Raw genomic sequence first — 24,356 nt, 5'->3', positions numbered from 1 at the left:
GACTACAGACTAATGCAGACTAATGCAGACTAAAGCAGACTGATGCAGACTAATGCAGACAAATGCAGACTGACTAGTTGGAGGTCTGTACACTCGTTATAATACCTCTCGCATTCAGGTATCAGAGCACAAGTGTGATCCTTGAGGAGGAAAGGTTCTACATTAGCAGCAGTCTCATTGGCTGCATTACATATTAATATGTGGATCAGCAAGAGCAGAATTTGGTCCGTCTCTAAGACAGCGCCATCTCGTAGTGTGGAGATGGACGAGCGCTGCGCCTGCGCTGTTGTGCTTAGCGGGGCGCACTCTAGTGGGAAAGTTGTGTACGTGCTGACTACGCAGAACTATGTACACAACACCCACGGTACCAGACGTCTTACAAACGTACAGACTGGTAGCGATACCGAGGAACTGTCGCCTCTGGTATCGCTTGCGCTCTGCTATCTACTGCTGAAACAGTAGAACAAGCGCTACAAGACTTAACAGGCACCATCTTGCAGGCAGCGGAAGAGGCCACCCCTCCACAAACGGATGGCCCACCACCTCAAATACAGCTCCCGGAACACTTGCTAGCTCAAATTCGACATAAGAACAGAGTGGCAAAAGAGTGGAAGATCACCAGAAATCAGGCCACCAGGAGGCTGCTCAATCGTCTATAAGGAGAACTGAAGGTAGCGCTCAATGAGCACAGAAACCAGCAATGGCAAAACTGCCTCACAGCTCTCAAAGTAGACGATCATACACTATGGCAAGCAACCAAACAGTTCACAAAAAGACGCCACTGCACGGCGATCGGGTCTGGTCTACAGCCAAGCTGAGAAGGCCAACGCCCTCGCTGACTCCTTGAAGAAGCAGTTTCGAGGAGCAGAACCCCAGGATGAAGAGGATGAAGAGCATGAAGAGGTATTCAGCCATCAACTGGCTGTCTTCCTCACTGCTGAGGAGGACCCAGAGGACAAACCCACGCTTTTCGCCCCCGAGGACTTGGCAAAAGTAATTAGGTCCCTTCCAAGAAAAAAAGGCGGCAGGACACGACAATATCACCAATCAGTTAGTAAAAAATCTCCCACCCAAGGCAATCACACACCTCGAGAACGTCCTCAATGTAATTACTCGAACCCGCGAGTGCCCAGCTTGCTGGAAACATGCGGATGTAGTCGCGATACACAAACCAGGGAAAAATCCTCTTTCCCTCAGCACTAAAGGCCGATTAGCCTCTTGCCAACTCTCAGGAACATCTATGAGCGCCTCCTGCTAAGACCCATACAGGAACATATTACCAGAGAGCAACTTCTGCCGGATTTCCAATTCCGTTTCCGTTAGAACCACTCTGCCCCACAACAGGTCGTGAGAGTGGCTGAAGCAACCACAGAGTTCTTCAACCACAGAGGCTACTGCGAGATAGTGCTACTAGATGTAGCCAAAGCCTTTGACGCAATATGGCATAGAGTTCTACTCTACAAGTTGTACACACAAGGGTTTCCCGGAAGCATAGTTAAGCAGATCAAAAGCTATGTCACGAATAGAACTTTCTCAGTCAAAGTAGAAACTGCCACCTCCACCAAAAAGCATATTCGTGCTTCGGTGCCACAGGGATTGGTCCTGGGGCCCGTTTTGTACAGTGTGTACACTGCGGACACACCAACAACCCCCCTGGTGCACACTACGCAGTATACAGACGACACAGCCTTCTACACTAGAAATGTGGACAAGGACCTGGTCATCCGTAGGCTACAAAGGGTTTTAGATGACACAGAAACTTGAACCCGTCCCTGGCCTATCGCCATCAACTCTGAAAAGACACTGGCTATGCTGATTACCCGCAGGCTTGGAAGGCACGAACCTCCTCAACGACCCCCCCCCCCCCTCCATCTTCACCTAAATGGAACCCAACTCACCTGGCGCAGAACTGCAAGTACCTTGGCGTAACCTTGGACTCTCGTGTCACGTGGAAACCCTATATAGGCGAGGTCCACAGGAAGATCTGCGCCAGAATGTCCATCCTATACCCAATCCTGAACTCAACCGGCTCCCTTCCCTTCCCAGTAGCAGTTAATGTGTACCAGGCCCTGATCCGGCCAGTAACGGAATATGCGTGCCCTGTCTGGGGATACGTGGCAAAGCAGCACCTGGACAAACTCCAAAGGCTACAGGACCGCGCCCTCAGGAGGACATTGCATTTACCTCTTGGATTCCCCACAGATGATCTGCATTCCCCTGCTGAAATCCCACTCCTGAAAGAGCGTTTCCAAGATCTGGAAAGTGCCTTTTATGTAGGCCCTTCCAGATCAGGAAACGTCCTCATCCACTCCCTAGGTCGGTATGACATGTCCCGCGATAAGCACAAAATCCCAATGACGATCTTCGACGACTAAGTCGAAGAAAAAATCCCTACATCCAATTTCCAATCCTCCTCCTGGCCGACCGGAGTGGCCTAGCGGTTCTAGGCGCTTCTGTCTGGAACTGCGCGACCGCTGCGGTCGCAGGTTTCAATCCTGCCTCGGGCATGAATGTGTGTAATGTCCTTAGGTTAGTTAGGTTTAAGTAGTTCAAAGTTCTAGGGGACTGATGACCTCCGCTGTTAAGTCCCATAGTGCTCAGAGCCATTTGAACCATTTCCTCCTCCCTCCCCCATAATACTAATCATTTCGCCAACCTCAGGCAAGTACCAGACACACACAGAACATTCATCGCATCACGCAAACACCAAGAAACTACAGAAATAACCATACACACAAGTACACAGTGGAGTATAAGCTTTGAGGCTACAAACTCCCCCACACACTTCCACAAAGAGGGAAAAGTATTAGATGAGAGTGAGAGAGCATCCCGACACTTCGCCAGGAGATGATGGGTACGCAACTTTGTAACGTTACGACAAGACGACGCCACCACCCGAATGATAACTCGAGATGAATTCATCAGTGGAATACTCCGAGAAAGACTGCAATCGCATATAGTTGCGGCTCTTAGGCTGCGCAATTGAAAACTGGGAGTTCACACATGCAACTGGATTTAAACCACAGTATGTCACTAGCGGTGGCGACGCGCGCGCGCGTGTGTGTGTGTGTGTGTGTAGCCAGCCAGCTAGAGGGGTACAGGGAGCCGAGGTAACAAGCCCGCCCACCACACCGATTGTCATGGCGGTACGATCCGCATGGTTATAAAGTTGTGAAATGTAACCACTCTTCAGGTTTGTGTGCTCTTTCCATTTACAATTTCCAGTAGTGTGTAAAGTTACAATTTACGAGGCAATACTGTTGAATATTTTGTATATGTCTGTTAAAGGTACCCCTTAAATGGGGTAAGTTTACACACGATGTTTTTTGTTTTAACGTGTCATAAAAATGATTTTCATTCACTTTGAGGTCATAATTGTCATGAACCCTGATGGTATGCACAAACACTTTTCTGTCAATTATATAACTAATCATACTTTACAATAACAAGAAATTAAAAAAGTATGTAAAACTCCAGTTGATGGTACGCGGTACTATACGAGGAAAAAATCTGCACTTAGAATAGAATATTTAATCACCTTTGTCATTGTTTACATACAATCCGTGTCGTCATATAAATTTTGTATAAACTTAACGGTGTTACCTGTCGGGAATCAAACTTTTGCACAGAGGTGGGCGCAGTAGACTTCCTGACCTGTAAAAATTGCCCATTGAAATAAAATTTCTAAGAGACAGCAGAAGTGTTTTCAAATGTAAAGTTGTCCCATATTAACAAATCCTTTTAGCCACAGATGAACTCTTGGATATAAATAGTTCTAAAGTACACCGTGTAAATAGCCACCATGTAATAGTCTTCACAATCCTTTGTTCAAGTTGCAGTTTACACATGATTACATTTATAGTGAATATGATCCATGGAAAATAATAACTATCAAATAATTGACTAATTACCGGGAAATAAAGGAGAACGAATAATATTTTTAAAAAATTGATTTGTGCAACATATAGCAATTGAAGTGAGGATAAGTAGACTGGCTACAAAGCTACGTATCCCTCAAAAGGTCGTTTGCACATCTAACGAGACACAGCATTTATCGACGATTTAAGAATTAAAATACGAATGCTGGTTTAAGCGAAGTTTCTTCTTCGGGTTTCAGCTCCCGTAGACACATGAAGCAGTAGCTGAATCTTAGCATTTCACGTATTATTTCATTTATAAACATTATCTTGGCTGACCTAATTTCTAATCGTACACGTTAAATACATTTTAAACTCTTTTTGGGTAAAAGACGATAGGGAAAAAACTCAGTTATTGTAATACAGGGAAGTGTGAAGAGGCCCTCGCAAGTTCAATAATATTGCCAAACTGTCAATATATTGACCGTCTGATGGCGCGTATAGACGCATTGTCAATACTAGAAATATTGACGAGCAGTATTAATGGACCTCAAAATATTCTTGTATTGTCAATACATACTGAACGTTTGAGGTAAAATATTGACAGTTTGACAATATTATCCATTCAGATGTTGACAGAACTTCAGCAACCAGCCACACGCCGTTAGGTGCACTGTTTATTTTTCAATACGCCGTTGTGTATATCATACCTCAGATTCAATTTTAGGAACTTTTTTTTCAACGCAAAATAACTTTAATAGGCTTTTGCAAGGGTAATCATTGTACATACCATGTTAGGATGCTTAACGGAGGATTCCCTATAACACTGTTTACTTCATTAATTTTAAAATATAGTACAGATTGGTGTATTACATAGCAGTTTGGAAAAACGTTCTCATTTCGAAAAATATATTATCTGCAATGACTAGTAAGAGGTTTGCGAAATACACGTCAGTTTCACCAAATTATCACAAAGCGTAGAAAAATCTTTTTATGTTAATTGCCTGAAAAGGTCCTTACCATTTATTCACAATTTTACTAATTTGGCTAGCTGATATTACAGAACTAAACTTCTGGCATTAGAATGACCTGCCTACCGCCAGAAATCTCTTAAGTTACTTCTAATCCCTTGTCGGCAGCAAGTCACTCTCATTAACATACTTTTCTTCTCTATTTCATCTCGTATAAATGCTAAAACGTGACAAAAATGGTTCAAATTGCTCTAAGCACAATGGGACTTAACATTTGAGGCCATCAGTCTCCTACACTTAGAACTACTTAAAACTAACCTAAGGACATCACACTCATCCATGCCTGTGGTAGGATTAGAACCTGCGACCTTAGCAGCAGCGTGATTCCCGACTGAAGCGCCTAGAATCGCTCGGCCACAGCACTCGGCAGTAACGTGACATTCGGTGCAAGGCAGATCGGAAAATAATATATGAACGAGGAACGAATGGCTCCAGCCACTCACTGTTCATTTATACACTTAAAGATGCATTCCTTACAACATGTAGCACCACATACCATCTTTATTGACCTTCACATTAATTAGACGGGAAATTCTAAAAGAGTCGTCACATAGCTTTTATCAATCTGAGACCAGGACTGACTGTGATGACTGATGAGACTACATGTCGCACGATATACTTTGTGTTTTTGGAAACCAGTGGGCTTCGGTGAAGATCTGTCTCGCATGCGAGTCGCGCTCTGATTGGACGCATCCCCACCAAGAGGATATAGTGTCAGCTGTATAAATTGTTCGAATGATCGGCACATGTCACGTGAAGAAGTAGAAGGAATCACTTGTTGTAAGTGTACGTAAATATTTTTTATTATCGTTTTGGAAATATATTTATGCGTCAGAATTGTTACTTTATTTTACTTGGCCACGAAAACACAGAAAGTGCTATAAACTCTTTCACTAAATGATGCGATTATGTTTCTGGTAAAGTTTAATGTTACGTCAGGAAACGAAGTATAAATTTTTGCCATCAACTTTGACCGCGGAAGTTTCAGTTAAAGAGAGTTGAATAAAAATAAAGTGTGTGTGTGTGTGTGTAACCACAAGCTGATACAGATATTATTATCTTTCATTTTTCTATCTGTTGCAGTTGATAGAGGAACCAGTCAAGAGGAACCAGTGACTGTTAATAGTACACAATGTCTGCAGCAGGATATCTACCGAACGATTCTTCCTTTGCAACGAGAGCAATTCATGCTGGTCAAGATCCGGAAAAATGGTCCTCGCACTGCATGATACCGCCAATAATTATGTCAACTACTTTCAAACAATCCGAGCCATGTGTATTTAAGGTTTGTCACACCATTCTTCTGTAGTTTATTAGCGTTCTGAAATTTGTATGCTAGAAGACCGAGAAAATACTGCTTTATTTTTTACGTGCCACCCAGCTGCAGCCAGTCAGTGATTTAAATCACTGTAAAATTTTGTGATGCAAATATTACTCACTGTGGAAAATATTTGGGATTTTGGCTAGATTTATTGCTGCTCTTAATAGCAAAACTTGGTGTAGGCATATACTTGATAACACTGAAACTGATAAGCATAAGTTGCAGAAGTAATTAATTGGTCTAGTATAGTAGTGATGAGGATGAAATGCAACACGCCACATTTTTCTGTTTCTGTTGGGAACAGATGAGGAAATATTACTTCAAAACATACAGGAAACTGGTCTTTACAGTGATCCAGATCTTTTCCAACAAGGTACAAAATCTTGTTAGCAAATTGAAAAAATTTATTATCTATAAGTATAGTGCGTGTTAACTCAGTGCATTCCAAATTGTAAATGGTCATTGTAGATGAATAAGCAATGCACAGCTTTTATATGCAAAATGTCTTGTTCAAAAAGGTACAATCTTCTGATGCAACAATTTTTCTTTGAAGCCCTGCATTCTATTATATGAAACACGTTTCGAATACCTTCAGCTTGTTTGTCACAGAAGATATGACAATTTTGACTATAAACGAAAAAAACTTCTGGTGGAGAATGACGCCATTGAGTCCAAATTAAATTTACTACCTGTAATACATGAGCATTAATCTTATAGTTTTGTAGATATTACATGGTAATAGACTGATAGTCGATTATGAAAAGTTAGGTTTGCAAGCTCACTATCTGGTCTGTAATAGCTAATGAAAGTACAAATACTTGCACCAGATTTATTGAGTTGGATTATTCATGTGCCATACTCTATTGTTAACAAGCTATTCATGTTGCCTCATTGCCCTTGTAGAGAAAGGAAATTTGAAAGATCCTGACTCCGGGGCACAGTGTGGTATCCCTGAGTGCAGTGCACAACAGTAGATAAATCATTATCAAAATACTGAAGAATTCAGTAAGTGTATGTGAACTGAACTTCTGCATGTAGCAACAATAAACTTGCAACATATCACAACAAAATCCTCCTTTAAATGTGGTGCAGTTGAAACATACTAAGTTTTCCAAGTTGGTGGATTTGGTTCGTAGCTGTCTTTGGAAGGCCTGACAACTTACCTGAAATGTGACCCTCGAGGACAGTGTCTGTCATGACTGGTGAAATGTGGTATTTTCTGGCAATATGTTGTTGTCCTCAGTTAATGATGGTCCTCTAGGAGTATAGAGGCTCCAAGGTGTCCGTTCTGACCCCAAATTAATCCACAAGTTACCTTGTAGTGGTCATGTCTCTGTGACAGTTTGGGAGTGGGAGGAATGCTTCACAGGATAGATAATTCACTTGATGCTACCCAATGTACATATATTATAGGTAATATTACAGTTCCATCCGTGTGACAACTGCATGCTGAAGGAATAATCTGTTTCCAACAGGACCAGTCTCCTACACACTTGGCAGCAATGGTGCAAGAGTGATCTGCAGAATAGAATGAGATCTCTCTTCTGTTGTCCACCTCCTGCACCAGACCTTAATACTATTGAGAACATATGGGCAGAGGTGAAATGGTTGGGGGGGACTGGCCTGACCCCATTCCAAAAACCCATTATGACCTTTGAAATGTCGCACTAGCTACCTGGGAGGACGCGGTAGTAAATGAGAGGTGTACTTCCCATTGCATGGACTCCTTTCCTCACAGATGTCAGACAGTCATTGAAGTTGAAGGCCTTTAAATTAGATTAATACTTGTTACATAGGTCATGAATACAACACTACGTAATGATGTGGAACGTGTCAGTTTTGTCAGTTTAACAAAAGGTTTCTTTACACACCATAATTCGAGGTTGGTTTTTTATTAAATCAATAATTTTGTGGTAGCGTAATTCACCCTTTCCTGTGCCAAAGGTAGAACTCAAAGTAGTGAAGATCAGCCTTTCTCGAGATGGTGTAGCTATGCACAGTGCTGTTGCTTTTGACTTGGTATGGGTTATTAACAAGAGATTTCATAGATACGCATATGTATTGTGAAACTACTGTGAAATATCTAGTTCCTTAAATAAATGTCTGCAATATGATCTTGCCAGGGCTCGTGCTGCTGTTCTGATTACACCCTTTTGTGCAATTACTACTAAATGACGAATTACTCCATAATATGTTGCCATATAAAAACAGTAAATGCAAATAGGTATAGTAAGCTAATTTACTTGTATGTTTATCTCCAAAATTTGCAATAACCCTAATAACATAGATGACTTCTCTTCAAACTCTTTATTTGTTAATGGTGTTGTGCTATTTACTGTAGAGAACTGTATGTTTTGTGTTTCATCAAAATTTAATGAGTCCATTTGTAGTGAACAACTTAATAATTTTCTGAAAGACATTGTTCACAGTTTCCTCAGCTAATTCTTTTTTGTACGTAGTTACTGCACTGGAATCATCATCAAAAAGAATTAGCTTTGCATCTTTGTGAATACAGAATGGCAAGTCTTTAATATATGTTACAAATAATAAGGGAACCAATGAACCTTGTGGGACCCCTTTCTTAATGCCTCCCCAGCTTGAGGAATCTGCTGATTTTTGAACATTACGTGAAGTGTTTATTTCAACCATGTGTACTCTTCCAGTTACATAAGAATTAAACCATTTGTGCCCTGTGCCACTCATACCACAAAACTAAAGCTTTTCTAGAAGAATTTTGTGATTTACAAGATCGAAATCCTTTGACAGATCACAGAATATCTTAATTGATGATGTTCGGTTATTGAGGGCATTTAATATTTGATCAGTGAAAGCATATATAGCATTTTCTGCTGGAAAGCCTTCCTGAAAACTAAATTGGCATTTCGTTAGTACTTTATTTTTAGAAATATGTGAAGCCACTATCGAATACATTACTTTCTCAATTGTGGACAAAGCTGTCAGAAGTGAGACTGGGCAGTAGTTGTTGACAACAGACTTATCCCCCTTTCTTATGCAGTGATTTAACAATGGCATATGTCAATCTATCGGGAGGGGGGGGGGGGGGGGAATGCCCTGTTCCAGGGAGCTATTATGTAAGTGGATAAGAATCCTACTCATCTTTTGGGAACCAGCTTTTAGTACTTTGTTGGAGGTGCCATCAATTCCATGTGAACCTTAACTTTTGAGTGAGTTTATTATTGTCTTAATTTCAGAAGGAGAAGTGGGTAGAATTTCAATTTCCAGGTTGCATAGGTATTGCCTTTTCTAATGAACATGTGGAACCTATTTCCTCCACTACATTTAAAAAACTGATTATTAAAAATATTTTCAAGCTCAGGCTTTATTAATAAAATTACCATTCAGTTTGATGGTAATAGTCTTTCTGTGCTCTTGGTTACTGTTTAATTTGTGAATCTCGGACATAATAGACATAGTAACTTCCCTTAACTTAATACAGTAATTTTATAATATTTGATAGTTTCTGGATCATCACTTTTCTTGCTATTAGATATGTTTCTGTTTTCAAGGGATTTTTATCCCACTTAGTAAGTCATGATTTTTTAAATATTATTTCTTACAATTATTTCACTGTTTTCAAAAATACTCACAAACATATCATGAAATATGTGATATTTTCAGTTAGCATCAGGTTCCTGTACACCTCTTCCCAGTCTAACTGCTGCAAGCTTTCCGTGAAATTGGCAATTTTTAAAGTATTAATTGAATGGAAAATTTTGGAGGAATGTTTTGCATTACTGTATGGAGCTATGTCATATACTGTAAATAGTTGTGCATTATGATAAGAAAGATGATTCTTAACAGCATAAATGTTTCTTTGATTAAATTTATATGGTTTGTGAAAATATTACCTATTAGTTTGCTACTTTCCTGTACCATCCAAGTAGGAAACTCGATAAATGACTCAAATTGGAAGAACCAACCAATACTTAAAGATATTTCTTCCTATCAGACTCTTTTGAAAGAATCTACATTGGAATCCCCTCCATAATAATTTGCTTCACTCTGTCTGACAGATAGCACAACAAGGAATTAAAGTTTTTCAGAAATAGTTGATAATTTCCCAGTGGTACATATACAGTTATAAAATTACCATTATTTAGTTTAAGCTTACAGGCTCATGCTTCTGTATGTTGCTCTGCACATAATGTTCAGTTTCTAAGTTTTGGCACTATTATTATTTTTAGTGTAGGCTATATGGCAACTCCTCCTTATCCATGTTGTCTCTACTTACATGTGCTGGAAGTTTATATCCTCTTACATTAACCTTTTCCAGACCTGTGACTATATTATGTTCTGACATACATATTACATTTATTGCATTCCCTGTTTCTAAATCTTCTAAACAAGCAAGAAGTTCTACTTTTTTTTAATTCCTTGATATTCTGATGCAATATATTAAAATGATAAACTGTACTTTTAGAAGAACTTGGCTATTTTAAAAATTTTGAAGAGCTTTGCTATCAACCCTGCCAAGTGACACTGAAACTCATGGGAGTACTTTTTTTTTTTTTTTTTTTTTTTTTTTTTTTTTTTTTTTTTTTTTTTTAGGCTAAGATCAGTGTCCAGATATACAACATTGAAACAAATCGAGCAAAATGAGAAGCTCAAACAGGTAGCTACTAAAGGCGTTAAAATATCATGAGTTCTTAAAATTACAGTAAAAAATAATGTTTGTATATTGCATCAGAATATCAAGGGATTGGAAGACAAATAGACAAACTTTTAATTTGTTTGGTAGATTTAGACACGTTGTATGGGATATTAAGTGGCAAACAAGCCACATGCTGTGCACATTGAGAGCCAAAAATGTCTTACTGAGAACCATGAGCTATTAATTCTATTAATTTCATAATTTCTTCAGATTAATCACATTAATGGAAGAAAAATTGCAGTTAGTAAAATATAGCCACGCCTTGTCTCCAGGCAGTTACCTACTAGACTGCTAACTATACAGCTGAGCTATGAATGCCTTACACCAGAGCTGCTGCCATTTAAATACTTCTTGCTGGTTGTGACTCCACAACAAGAAATAATATTGTCACCTCTTCTTTAGTACAGCTTATTAGATTTTGCTGAAGAATTAAATAAGCTATCCAGGCACTGTTTGTCACCTAACCTCTCACAGCTTCAGTTCTAGCAGCCTCTTTCTTGTAAGTGCACATTGTGAATCTTTCTCTGGTGACTCAGTTGGTAATAGCGATGTATTAAAAGACAATTTTGAGTTGGACCCCAATCCAGAATACAGTTTTAATAAATCAGTAACTATCGAATCTGAGCACACTCAGCTGTTACAGTGACTGAGTCTTTCAGTATTCATGCCTCTTTAATTATAGAAGGTGCCCGTGTAGTTCAAAACTACATGTGATGTGTACCAACAAATAATTCTTCTGAATGTGGAAAACGTGTTCATTTATTTCTATAGCCCTATACTGGTTTTCTTTCAGGACCATCCTGTGTGCAGTCTGAATTTCGACTGTATTATTACTATTATTTATTATTATTATTTCTTTCCTTTCTCAAACGTTATGTCTGGTTAAAAATGGAAAGTGACGCGGACCTTGATAAAGTGTGACTTCCTTTTAACTGTACAGTATATGTTACATTGCATTTAGGAACTTAGGGGTAATTACAGATTTCTGTAGTTGTAAATATACATTTGGATGTAGCTGTATTGTGTTGATGTACTGGTGGGTATTGTGTGGTATGACTCCTGTGGTTGATAGTATAATCTGTATAATGTCAACTTTATCCTAATGCCACATGTTCTTGACTTCCTCAGCCAGTTGGATGTATTTTTCAATTTTTTTCCTCCCGTTTTCTTCTGTATATTTGTTGTACTGGGTATGGATATTTCGATTTGTTGTGTTAATTTCTTCGTTTTATTGGTGAGTATGATGTCAGGTTTGTTATGTGGTGTTGTTTTGTCTGTTATGTTTATGTCTGTTTAAGTACAATTTGTGTTCATCATTCTCCAGTACTTTTTGGGGTACATACTTGTATGTGGGAACGTGTTGTTTTATTAGTTTGTTGTATGGCAAGTTGTTGATGTATTATTTTTGCTACATTGTCATATCTTCTGGGGTATTCTGTATTTGCTAGTATTGTACATCCACTTGTGATGGGATCTACTGTTTCTGTTTGTTGTTGTGGGCTGCAGATTCCACGACTTGCGCCATAGGTTGGTGGGGTTTCGGGTTCTGCTGGATAGGTCAGGAGTCAACTACACGCAGCAGGCGGCTACACGGGGAGCAGGGGTTGTGTAGTGTGGACTGGGCGGTTTTTTTAGGTTAGATGGCCTCGGGCAAGTACAGAAAGGGCAACAGCCTCAAAGGGTGCGGGGCAAAGTCAGGACATGGGGGGACCAAGCAGCAATCGGTATTGTAATTGTAAACTGTCAAAGCTGCATTGGTAAAGTACCAGAACTTCAAGCGCTGATAGAAAGCACCGAAGCTGAAATCGTTATAGGTACGGAAAGCTGGCTGAAGGCAGAGAGAAATTCTGCCGAAATTTTTACAAAGGCACAGACGGTGTTTAGAAAGGATAGATTGCATGCAGCCAGCAGTGGCGTGTTTGTCGCTGTTAGTAGTAGTTTATCCTGTAGTGAAGTAGAAGTGGATAGTTCCTGTGAAATATTATGGGTGGAGGTTACATTCAACATCCGAGCTAGGTTGATAATTGGCTCCTTTTACCGACCTCCCAACTCAGCAGCATTAGTGGCAGAACAACTGAGAGAAAATTTGGAATACATTTCAATAAATTTTCTAAGCATGTTATAGTCATATATCCACATGAGTTCCAAAAGAAATCCGTTGGAATTCGATTACTCGATAAATAGTACAATTCTCAAGGCTGTCAATTCAACTAAGTACCTGGGTGTTAAAATTACGAACAACTTCAGTTGGAAGGACCACATAGATAATATTGTCGGGAAGGCGAGCCAAAGGTTGCGTTTCATTGGCAGGACACTTAGAAGATGCAACAAGTCCACTAAAGAGACAGCTTGCACTAAACTCGTTCGTCCTCTGTTAGACTATTGCTGCGCGGTGTGGGATCCTTACCAGGTGGGATTGACGGAGGGCATCGAAAGGGTGCAAAAAAGGGCAGCTCGTTTTGTATTATCGCGTTATAGGGGAGAGAGTGTGGCAGATATGATACACGAGTTGGGATGGAAGTCATTACAGCATAGACGTTTTTCGTCGCGGCGAGACCTTTTTACGAAATTTCAGTCACCAACTTTCTCTTCCGAATGCGAAAATATTTTGTTGAGCCCAACCTACATAGGTAGGAATGATCATCAAAATAAAATAAGAGAAATCAGAGCTCGAGCAGAAAGGTTTAGGTGTTCGTTTTTCCCGCTCGCTGTTCGGGAGTGGAATAGTAGAGAGATAGTATGATTGTGGTTCGATGAACCCTCTGCCAAGCACTTAAATGTGAATTGCAGAGTAGTCATGTAGATGTAGATGTAGTCTTAGGTGGAGATTTCAATTTACCAGATATAGACTGGGATACTCAGATGTTTAGGACAGGTGGTAGGGACAGAGCATCGAGTGACATTATACTGAGTGTACTATCTGAAAATTACCTCGAGCAATTAAACAGAGAACCGGCTCGTTGAGATAACATCTTGGACCTACTGATAACAAACAAACCCGAACTTTTTGACTCTGTAAGCGCAGAACAGGGAATCAGTGATCATAAGGCATTGCAGCACCTCTGAATATGGAAGTAAATAGGAATATAAAAAAAAGGGAGGAAGGTTTATCTGTTTAGCAAGAGTAATAGAAGGCAGTTCAGACTACCTAACAGATCAAAACAGAAAATTTCTGTTCTGACACTGACAATGTTGAGTGTTCATGGAAAAAGTTCAAGGCAATCATAAAATGCGTTTTACACAGGTACGTGCCGAGTAAAACTGTGAGGGGCAGAAAAAAACCCACTGTGGCTCAACAACAAAGTTAGGAAACTACTGTGAAAGTAAAGAGAGCTTCACTGCAAGTTTAAACGCAGCCAAAACCTCTCGGACAAACAGAAGCTAAACGATGTCAAAGTTAGTGTAAGGAGGGCTATGCGTGAAGCGTTCAGTGAATTCGAAAGTAAAATTCTATGTAATAATTTGACAGAAAATCCTAGGAAGTTCTGGTCTTACGTTAAATCAGTAAGTGGCTCGAAACAGCATATCCAGACACTTCGGGATGATGATGGCATTGAAACAGAGGATGACACGCGTAAAGCTGAAATACTAAACACCTTTTTCCAAAGCTGTTTCACAGAGTAAGACCGCACTGCAGTTCCTTCTCTAAATCCTTGCACAAACGAAAAAATGGCTGACATCGAATTAAGTGTCCAAGGAATAGAAAAGCAACTGGAATCACTCAACAGAGGAGAGTCCACTGGACCTGATGGGATCCCAATTTGATTCTACACAGAGTACGCGAAAGAACTTGCCCCCCTTCAAACAGCTGTGTACCGCAAGTATCTAAAGGAACGGAAAGTTCCAAATGATTGGAAAAGAGCACAGGTAATCCCAGTCTTCAAGAAGGGTTGTAGAACAGATGTGCTAAACTATAGACCTAGATCTCTGAAGTCGATCTGTTGTAGAATTTATAACATGTTTTTTGCTCGCATATCATGTCGTTTCTGGAAACCTACTCTGTAGAAATAAACATGGATTCCAGAAACAGCGATCGTGAGAGACCAAACTCGCTTTATTTGTTCATGAGACCCAGAAAATATTAGATACAGGCTCCCAGGTAGATGCTATTTTCCTTGACTTCCGGAAGGCATTCGATACAGTTCCGTACTGTTGCCTGATAAACAAAATAAGAGCCTACGGAATATCAGATCAGCTGTGTGGGTGGATTGAAGAGTTTTTAGCAAACAGAACACAGCATGTTGTTCTCAATGGAGAGACGTCTACAGACATTAAAGTAGCCTCTGGCATGTCACAGGGGAGTGTTATGGGACTATTGCTTTTCACAATATATATAAATGACCTAGTAGATAGTGTCGGAAGTTCCATGCGGCTTTTCGCGGATGATGCTATAGTATACAGAGAAGTTGCAGCATTAGAAAATTGCAGAGAAGTGCAGGAAGATCTGCAGCGGATAGGCACTTGGTGCAGGGAGTGGCAAGTGACCCTTAACATAGACAAATGTAATGTATTGGGAATACATAGAAAGAAGGATCCTTTATTGTATGATTATATGATAGCGGAACAAACACTGGTAACAGTTACTTCTGTAAAATATCTTGGAGCATGCGTACGGAACTATTTGAAGTGGCATGATCATATAAAATTAATTGTTGGTAAGGCAGGTACCAGGTTGAGATTCATTGGGAGAGTCCTTAGAAAATGTATTCCATCAACAAAGGAGGTGGCTTACAAAACACTCTTTCAACCTATACTTGAGTGTTGCTTATCAGTGTGGGATGCGTACCAGATCAGGTTGACGGAGGAGATAGAGAAGATCCAAAGAAGAGTGGCGTGTTTCATCACGGGGTTATTCGATAAGCGTGATAGCGTTATGGACATGTTTAGCAAACTCAAGTGGCAGACTCTGCAAGAGAGACGCTCTGCATTGCAGTGTAGCTTGCTGTCGAGGTTTCGAGAGGGTGCGTTTCTGGATGAGGTATCGAATATATTGCTTCCCCCTTCTTATACCTCCCGAGGAGATCACGAATGTAAAATTAGAGAGATTCGAGCACGCATGGAGGCTTTCCGGCAGTCGTTCATCCCGCGAGCCATATGCGACTGGAACAGAAAAGGGAGGTAATGACAGTGGCACATAAAGTGCCCCCCGCCACACACCATTGGGTGGCTTGCGGAGTATAAATGTAGATGTAAATGAAAGTCTGCATTTATCTGTTGTGGTATTGGGATCTTTAATAATATGCTTGCTGTAATATCTGGTGTTTATTGTTTGATCCTGTATTGCAATCGTGAATCCTTCAGTCTCGCTGTATATATTGCCTTTTTTAGCCATGTGTTGGATGTGTCTTGATTGATATGTGGTTGTGGTAGATGATACGGGTGCTTGCTATGTAGTGTTTTCTTTTTCCAATTTACTTTTTTCGTATCTGTTGATGTGATGTGATCTAAAGGGTTGTAGAAGTGGTTATGAAATTGCAATGGTGTAGCCGATGTATTTATATGAGTGATTGCTTTGTGTATTTTGCTGGTTTCTGCTAGTTCTATAAAAATTTTTCTTATATTGTCTACCTGTCCATAATGTAGGTTTTTTTATGTCAATAAATGCCCTCCCTCCTTCCTTTCAGCTTAATGTGAATCTTTCTGTTGCTGAATGTATGTGATGTATTCTATATTTGTGGCATTGTGATTGTGTAAGTGTATTGAGTGCTTCTAAGTCTGTGTTACTCCATTTCACTACTCCAAATGAGTAGGTCAATATTGGTATAGCATAAGTATTTATAGCTTTTATCTTGTTTCTTGCTTTCTTCTTCTTCTTCTTCTTCTTATTATTATTATTATTATTATTATTATTATTATTACTATTTCTACTATTTCTTCTTCTTGACTGTTGTTAGGGAACAAAAATGTTTCAACATGTTCTGCTCTGTTAAAGCCAGGTATTGTCAAATAGGACTGACAAATGTTCTCCCTATGTCTTTGAGTGGACATCTTAGAAAATGTAAAACAAAGAGATATACTGAATAAGAACTAGTCTGCTGATCGAACATAATTTGACAATCTGGCCCGAAGCCCACATGAACCATATCCCATTCGTGACATCTGCCATTCCTGATTGTTATGGTATATAGAATACAAGGATGGAAATTAATTACAATGCACCTTGATGATGGCCATGTCACAATCACATTGAATGTCAGCTTTCCCTGGCAGGACAGCCAATGCAAAACACCATTGTTTATTACAGCAGCTTGTTAGAGTATAGTATCCTACATACAGTGTAGGGATTTATTACTTTTCTTTGGTACATTGTAAATGGACAACTACCATCCCTGCAGAGCTATGAATTCACCCAGTCTCAAACACCACAGCTAATTCTAGTTATCATGTAATACTACTTCAAAAATAGTTTTCTCTCTCTCTCTCTCTCTCTCTCTCTCTCTCTCTCTCTCTCTCTCTCTGTTTTTTTTTTTGTTTTTTTTTTTTCCAGTCTTGTTAACAATAACTAAACTAAAATGTACGGTAGTTGTATAGTGATTGACAGCTGTGGATACCATAACCTCTTCGCTTATTGGTGCACTGTAGTGCCTGAATTTATTATCTTTGTTTAATATACGTACAATTTTCCCCCAACAGGGATATGACTACAGTCGCAGTGGAAATCCAACAAGGGATGTTCTTGAATCTTGCCTAGCCTCTCTAGATGATGCCAAGTATGGCTTGGCATATGCTTCAGGACTTGGAGCAACTACTACTGTTATTCATCTCCTTAATGCTGGTGATCATTTTGTTGCCATGGATGACTTGTATGGAGGCACAGTTAGATACTTCAACAAGATTGTGAAGAGAATGAACATAAATGTCACTTATGTTGATGGCACTGACCATAATGAGATAGAGGCGGCAATAAGAGACAATACAAAGTTAATATGGATAGAAACTCCAACAAATCCTTTACTGAAAGTGGCAGATATTAAGAAGATATGTGACATTGCACACAAGAAAAACATTCTAGTTGCTGTTGACAATACATTTTTGACTCCATACTTTCAAGTAAGTAACAAGCCCATCTTATTGTAAATTTGGTGGCAGAAAAGGTTGGCATGACTGTTTACTAAGGTATTAACTTTAATTTCTTTTTAATTACTTTTTCAGTCTTCTACTTGGTAGAATGTTTTGCTCATTCCAATAAGTTACCAGATCTTGTCTTGTGGCAAGGTTTTACATGCGAAAGAATAAACAGGCGGCAGGCGGCTTATCTTTCGTATGAGATTTTGCGTGAACAGGTTCAGAATGAGTTCTTTCGTGTGCATTGAAAAGTCAGGAGCTGCAGCATTGTGTAACAGACCTTATCATGATGTGGTACCATGTCACGAGCCCCTGACAGTGTCACCTTCACAAACTGTATGAATAGTTAAATATTCTCCATTATGGGAACAAAAATCTGTGTGTTCCACTACTGTCTGGGCTATCACATGATATGTCCAGAAGGTTGCCAAAGCATGTTAAACCAGTAACAGAGCATCTCCAGATGCACTAACAAATACTTCAGATGAACTTCCATATTGGTGTATACATTGTGGAATGACGACACTCAGAAATGCATACTATGGTCTCTCATTGTCCTCTCTTTCATACTTTGGTGGCTCTGGCTCTCACTGCTCAAGATTATGACATTCTGTGCAGTTGGTCAGCTTTTGAAGTGTTGCATAGCTGCATGCTTGCCCCAGACTCGGTTAAGTGAGAAGTTGTACCTTAAGAAGGTAAAAGATGTAAGAAAAAATAATGGACAATACACAACCAAATTAGGTTGTGCAATTGAGTTACAAATGTTAATGTATTTATTTTTAATTTCTATGTCATATGTGATAATGAAATTAAAATTGTACTTTTTTGTTGTTATTATTTTTTTCCCTTTTTTGTTCTCCACACGCAGAGACCATTGAACTTGGGTGCAGACATGGTTGTCTATTCCTTGACCAAATATATGAATGGCCACTCGGATATAATAATGGGAGCAGTGACCACAAATAATCAAGAAGTGTATGAGAACCTTAAATTCTTGCAGAAATGTTAGTAACACTGAATTCTTTTTTATGTTTTAGTGTTTTTGAGAGGCAGAACAGTCTTAAAGTATACCTTCTATGCCAGAAATCTTGGTTTACTTTAACTATATAAAAGTTAACCGCCATTTGAATGCTTTGATACATTTTCATTCTTGTAAATGTGTGATATTGTTTAGATTTCATTCCTAACATTTTATTTCTGTTGCAGCCATGGGTATTGTTCCTTCTCCATTTGATTGTTATTTAGTGAACAGAAGTTTAAAAACTTTGCACATAAGGATGAAAGAACACATGGCAAATGGCCTGGCAGTTGGAAAATTTTTAGAAAGCCATCCTTTAGTTGAAAAGGTTAATCACCCAGGTACGGTAAATGCTTGCTATTCACAATACTGGTGATAAGTTTTAACACGGATAAGATGAGTACTACCATTGGAAATTAATAACTGTAATAGAAATAAAAAATGTAGCATAAAACTGCTGTAAAATGTCATGACAGTTAATGAACAGTGTGGTTTTTTAAAAAATAGACTGACAATTGTTGTACATGACAGTTCCTTTCCGTCACCTTGTTGCTAGTTTGATGTTGTGACAAAACCCAGTATGATGAACATATTACGACAAATGAGTCAGCTGGACTGACTCTCAAATTTAGATCTCCTGCTTTCTGGAACTGAGTCTAAAACTAGGCTATCCTAGCATGCCTCTGCCCGTGATTAAAGCTTTAATTATCATTGATATTTCCTCCTGTTCCTTCCAAATACTGCATCCAGAAGTTATCACAAATTTTAGTTTGTTGCACATTGTCAGTGTATCTGAATGATTTTCACTAAAACCACTGCAAGACAATGAATTTGATTACATTGTTACAGCACAATACTATTCTGTTTAATCTAAGGAGAACCATAAAAGAAATTGTAGTGATGTAATCATATCCTGACAACAATTTATCACTCGGGATTAAGCCTGCAGTGTTGTTAAACTTCTACTTAAATCACTTTGATCTCTGTACTAATAAATCCGTGCAACTAATAATACAGTTCAGTATTGTTGCTCATTAACCTTGCAAGAATTGTAAATGGAACTGTCTAACGTATTGTAATTTATAATTTTCACTTACACTAAGTACTCATAACACATCCTGGTGAACCCAAACAACTGAAATAGTACACTGCGAAAGAAATGAGAGCAGCTGAATAATAAGTTTACATCATGGCTCCTGTGAAATGTACGTGGAATAATTGCATTGAATTGTACTGTGCCTTTGTTTCTTTATGTATAACATATTTAGAAATTCCATTTCGTGGTGAAACTGTGGAACGTGTACAGCTTTCACCCCTGTATTTGAATTTTTATTACAGGCCTGCCAGCACATCCACAGTATGAACTGTCACTGCGACAGTGCCATGGTCACAGTGGGATGATGTCATTTTATATAAAAGGTGGCCTTAAAGAAGCTAAGCGTTTTCTGAGTGCTCTAAAAGTCGTCACTTTAGCAGAGAGTTTAGGTGGATTTGAAAGCTTGGCTGAAATTCCGTACGTATACATTTAGTGTATTTGATCCATGTTTATATTTCTCAGCTTACATTTTCATTTGCTTTCTCCAAGTTGGGTGGAAGAAATTATTTTTTATTTGTTTATTTATTTATTTTTTTATTTTTTTTGTTGCAGCTCCCTCATGACACATGCTTCTGTCCCACTAGAGCAGAGAGAGAAACTTGGAATTACAGACAATCTGATACGTTTATCAGTTGGCCTAGAGTCCTCAGAAGACCTAATAAAAGATTTAGATCAAGCTCTTCAGGCCAGTGTAAGTAGAATGTCGGATAGACTAATATTACACATGACAGGTGGGTATGTGTGCACACACATGAAGTAGACTAAAAGACTAAGTAACCTTTAGACAGCTTGCAAATCGACTCGGAGAAATGGTGTATCCCAAAGTGCTGTCTCCAGCTCCTTTGTATTGAGGCTGGACCTTTGATTATTGGATGTTGAAAGGTTACTGAGAATCTTGTGTGGAAGTAGCATGTGCTATCATGCCTGATGTAACACGAGCACTACTAACTCTGTACTTTGCAAGAAAAACTGAGTGACCTCATAAAGATTAATTCCTGATGTTCATGTCGACATTGAAACTAAGTACTTGTCTTCTCGAGGTTTGTAACGTCTGCTGCGCAGTTCAGGGTATAATGGATCTGTCCTGTAATAAATAAAATGCTGGGTATAAGTTTAATTGCATTTTCTGGTTTATACAGTTGGCAGGTTCACAACTTAAGATAATACATTTCACTATAAGTGCCACTATTACAAAATACTGTGTTATAAAATGTACTTTGCAAAAAAACTGCACCTGTACTCTGTAACATCCAGATACCTTCTGCCCCTCTGCCTTGTTCATGCCACCCATGGTGCATGTAGTCCAGTGTTAGTAATATTGTATACAATTTAATCAGTGCAGATGACCAGTAGAAAACCGGTATTTATATTGCATAAAAAATAGATGATAGTGTTTTTCACATAATAATTCTGTATCTATGTAATGATCAATCACTGTAAAAAAATATAACTTAATAGTTCGTGAACTCAACAGTTGTTTTAGAATTTTTTCAGACGCGATCACATTTTAATGTTTAAAAGAAAAGTAAAGTTACTTTCCAAGTTTTGTATATTATTTTAGTGTTGGAAATGCTTCAAATAGAATGCTAGCACTACCTTTTGTGAAAACTGAGCAAGTTTGGGTACTTCAGTGTATGTTGTAGTTTAAATGTTTAATGCTTTGATAATAGCCCAACACAACATACTTGGCAAAATTTAAAGTGCATTCAGAACACTCTGTCTACCAAGCTTTCTGATCTGTAATTTATGGAAAGATAAGGACTTTCTGTATAAATATGCAGATTTTGAAGTTAAGCATTTTGTTAGATTATGTTCCATTTTGTTTTCTGTAATAATTTAGATAGCATTTTTGTGTCTCAAGCAATTTGTGGTTATCGTCAAAGTAGATAAAGTGGTATTTGTATTTAAATTCCTTCCTAATTTATAAGTTTTAATACTTGCATGTCACAAACATGGTTGTAACTACGGTTTGTGAAAATAACCTTTTTCTTATTAGTCGTTAGAATATAAGTTGGACATTAAAAATTATAAAAGGATAGGTGTCGCAGAAAGTATCCACGTGATGTGTGACACAATTCGGTATTGAATTACTCGATCCAAAGTCTTAAACTTAATTTTCGTGCAAGCTACTCCTGAGGTATTAATGCCCATCTTTGGAGCTAATGTTATATTAGGGTTCATTGTGAGTAAGATGTGACGACATTTTTGGTATTTGCAGGAACTACTGCCCAGAACTAGGTGTACTACCATAGGTCTTTTTTTGCTATTGGCAGTAAATCTTAAGACTCTAGGGGATGACTAATTACATTGATGTTAGCCCCCCTTCAGCACTCCTTTCTGGTTACTGAGGTACCAAACTATCTTGGTTGCATTTGTTGGGAGACAGGTGAGGGAGTATCGGGTGCAATGTAATGAACCCTTACAGGGCTTATTCACACTTCTGCAGTTACATTTCTTCTTAAATAATAAACACACAAGCAACCATCTAAATTAAGACTGTAGTATCTTAGTGGGAGTAACAGCTTCATCATGTCCAAGCCTAATATGACAAGAGAGTTAACCATATTAATTGTTGCTACACAGTACTTCTGAGACAAGAGTTTGATCACATACATTTGCAATTTTCTCATAAGACGGAGGAGGAGGAGGGGTGGTGGTGGTGGTGGTGGTGGTGGTGGTGGTGGGTATCAAAGTTAGAAGGTTGCAGCAATGTCTGACATACCGGTTTAATACACTTCAGTTGACCACACTCGGTCCATCAACACAGAAAGAAGTGTGCGAATGGGCTATAATTATTTTTCTCTTTTTCGCAAACTATAATTTCCTTGTGCATTTTAACCAGTGAGGACATAATTTATTTCCACATATATTTAATGAATTACTTCCTTCAAATTTAAATTTATGTAGGTTTTCCATTATAAATGATGCCAATAAAATGCTCTTATAAGGATTTTGAGCAACCTTAGAGTAATAACAAAATGTTAGCATATAAAAATCTACAGCATTAGGCACCTTCCAAAAAAAATCACTGCAACATATGACAATTTATTTTGGTCTGTGCTAGATGAGGTACATGAAAAAAACTTTCAAATTAAACTAAGACTACATTTTAATAAACATAAAGTTCCAAAAATTCAACTAAATGATACAATTGTGTAGTGAATGACTTGGAAATAACAAAGTTATTGGGACTAATTACAAATTTTCTTCTTTCTTTTTCAGGCAAAATGAAGAGACCACTCCATGATGTTTGCCAAAGTCAATTTTTGTCAGGAAAAAAGTAACAAAATAAAAAGTGCCATATTTTTAGTGGATTCACATTATTACAGACACCAAAATGCTAAATTGTTATTTCATTTGGAGAAGAAAGCTCTGATGAAGACAGTCAGTATAAAGCGAATGAGATGGCATGGTGCTAAAACAAAGGATCTGTATTTGGAAGGGCAGGTGTTCTACTCTTGCCCTCCCCTTCCAAATCTAGTCGTCCATATTTAACTTTCCATAATTTCCTCTAAAGAAAAATTCCAATGTAGCTCCTTCCAAAGGAAACGACCAGTTTCTCCACCATTCTACTGCAATACGAGCTTGTGCCCACTCTCCATTATCATCCAGTTGTTAACAGGACATTAAAATCAGATCATCGTTCCTTACCATAAACAAAATGCAGCAGACATCTAGTACAGGCATCGCTCATTGTGTGGAGAGATCCTACCTTTATGATCCACTGCATTCATGTTTTACGCTATTACAGAAATGTGATACTTTACTGGCTTGGTTGAGTGTTTCCATCTTTGGCTTCCCAATCATTTGTTGATTACTCTGTTGTAGCAGTGTGACTGTCAGAAAAAGCAAGATATTCTAAATTCAAATGTGGGGAGTGTATCGTATTACATTTATGTTGTTACACAAACTACAAAAAAATATTATACTGAAATAATCTCTTCTTACCAGAGCTGTACCAAAATTGAGCATCTAAAACTGAATAAAAAAATAAAATAAAAATATTGATATGTCTGTTCTATCAGCCATCCAGCTCCTTTCTGTGTAAAACTGTGTATAATTGATTGAATGTTTTCCCAACCAGTGATATCTGTTTATAATTTGAAACTTCTTCCTCACTTCTCTTCATATGAACTGGCTGAATTACTTATTTTTAAGGTACTTGATATGTTTTCCACTAATACTACAATTAATAAGATGGTTTAGTGATTTCACTGGCACATTTCTTTAACACCACAATCAAGATACCATCCTATCCAGATGATTGTTTGTTCTTTTGACTTTTGTACCATGTTA

General features: G+C 38.5%; 1 protein-coding gene across 4 annotated transcripts; it reads left to right on the top strand.

Annotated features, from left to right (window-relative positions):
* Positions 1-5,174: 5,174 nt before the first annotated feature.
* LOC126299553 (cystathionine gamma-lyase) lies at positions 5,175-24,064 on the top strand. 4 transcript variants are annotated; one of them, XM_049991547.1, is made up of 8 exons: positions 5,175-5,674; positions 5,972-6,173; positions 17,515-17,931; positions 18,815-18,950; positions 19,153-19,305; positions 20,303-20,477; positions 20,613-20,751; positions 23,283-24,064. In XM_049991547.1, exons 2-8 carry the CDS (start codon positions 6,021-6,023, stop codon positions 23,289-23,291), a joined length of 1,182 nt encoding a protein of 393 aa, XP_049847504.1. In that variant the 5' UTR covers positions 5,175-5,674; positions 5,972-6,020; the 3' UTR covers positions 23,292-24,064. The 4 variants fall into 4 exon arrangements, with proteins under 4 accessions (XP_049847504.1, XP_049847503.1, XP_049847505.1 ...); XM_049991546.1 differs by having other exon boundaries at positions 5,227-5,668; XM_049991548.1 differs by having other exon boundaries at positions 5,532-5,665.
* The last annotated feature ends 292 nt before the right edge of the window (positions 24,065-24,356 follow it).

The sequence above is a fragment of the Schistocerca gregaria genome, chromosome X, assembly GCF_023897955.1.
Source record: "Schistocerca gregaria isolate iqSchGreg1 chromosome X, iqSchGreg1.2, whole genome shotgun sequence".
In the NCBI taxonomy this organism is placed as follows: domain Eukaryota; kingdom Metazoa; phylum Arthropoda; class Insecta; order Orthoptera; family Acrididae; genus Schistocerca; species Schistocerca gregaria.
This window is presented reverse-complemented; position numbering and strand designations above follow the sequence as displayed.

Bases quoted from the DNA above. Each gene is read 5' to 3' on its own strand.
- LOC126299553 (XM_049991547.1), top strand. From the start codon at position 6,021: ATGTCTGCAGCAGGATATCTACCGAACGATTCTTCCTTTGCAACGAGA. The intron at 18,951-19,152 runs GTTAGTAACACT...TTTCTGTTGCAG, and splicing joins CCTTAAATTCTTGCAGAAAT to CCATGGGTATTGTTCCTTCT. The intron at 20,478-20,612 runs GTACGTATACAT...TTTTTGTTGCAG, and splicing joins GAAAGCTTGGCTGAAATTCC to CTCCCTCATGACACATGCTT.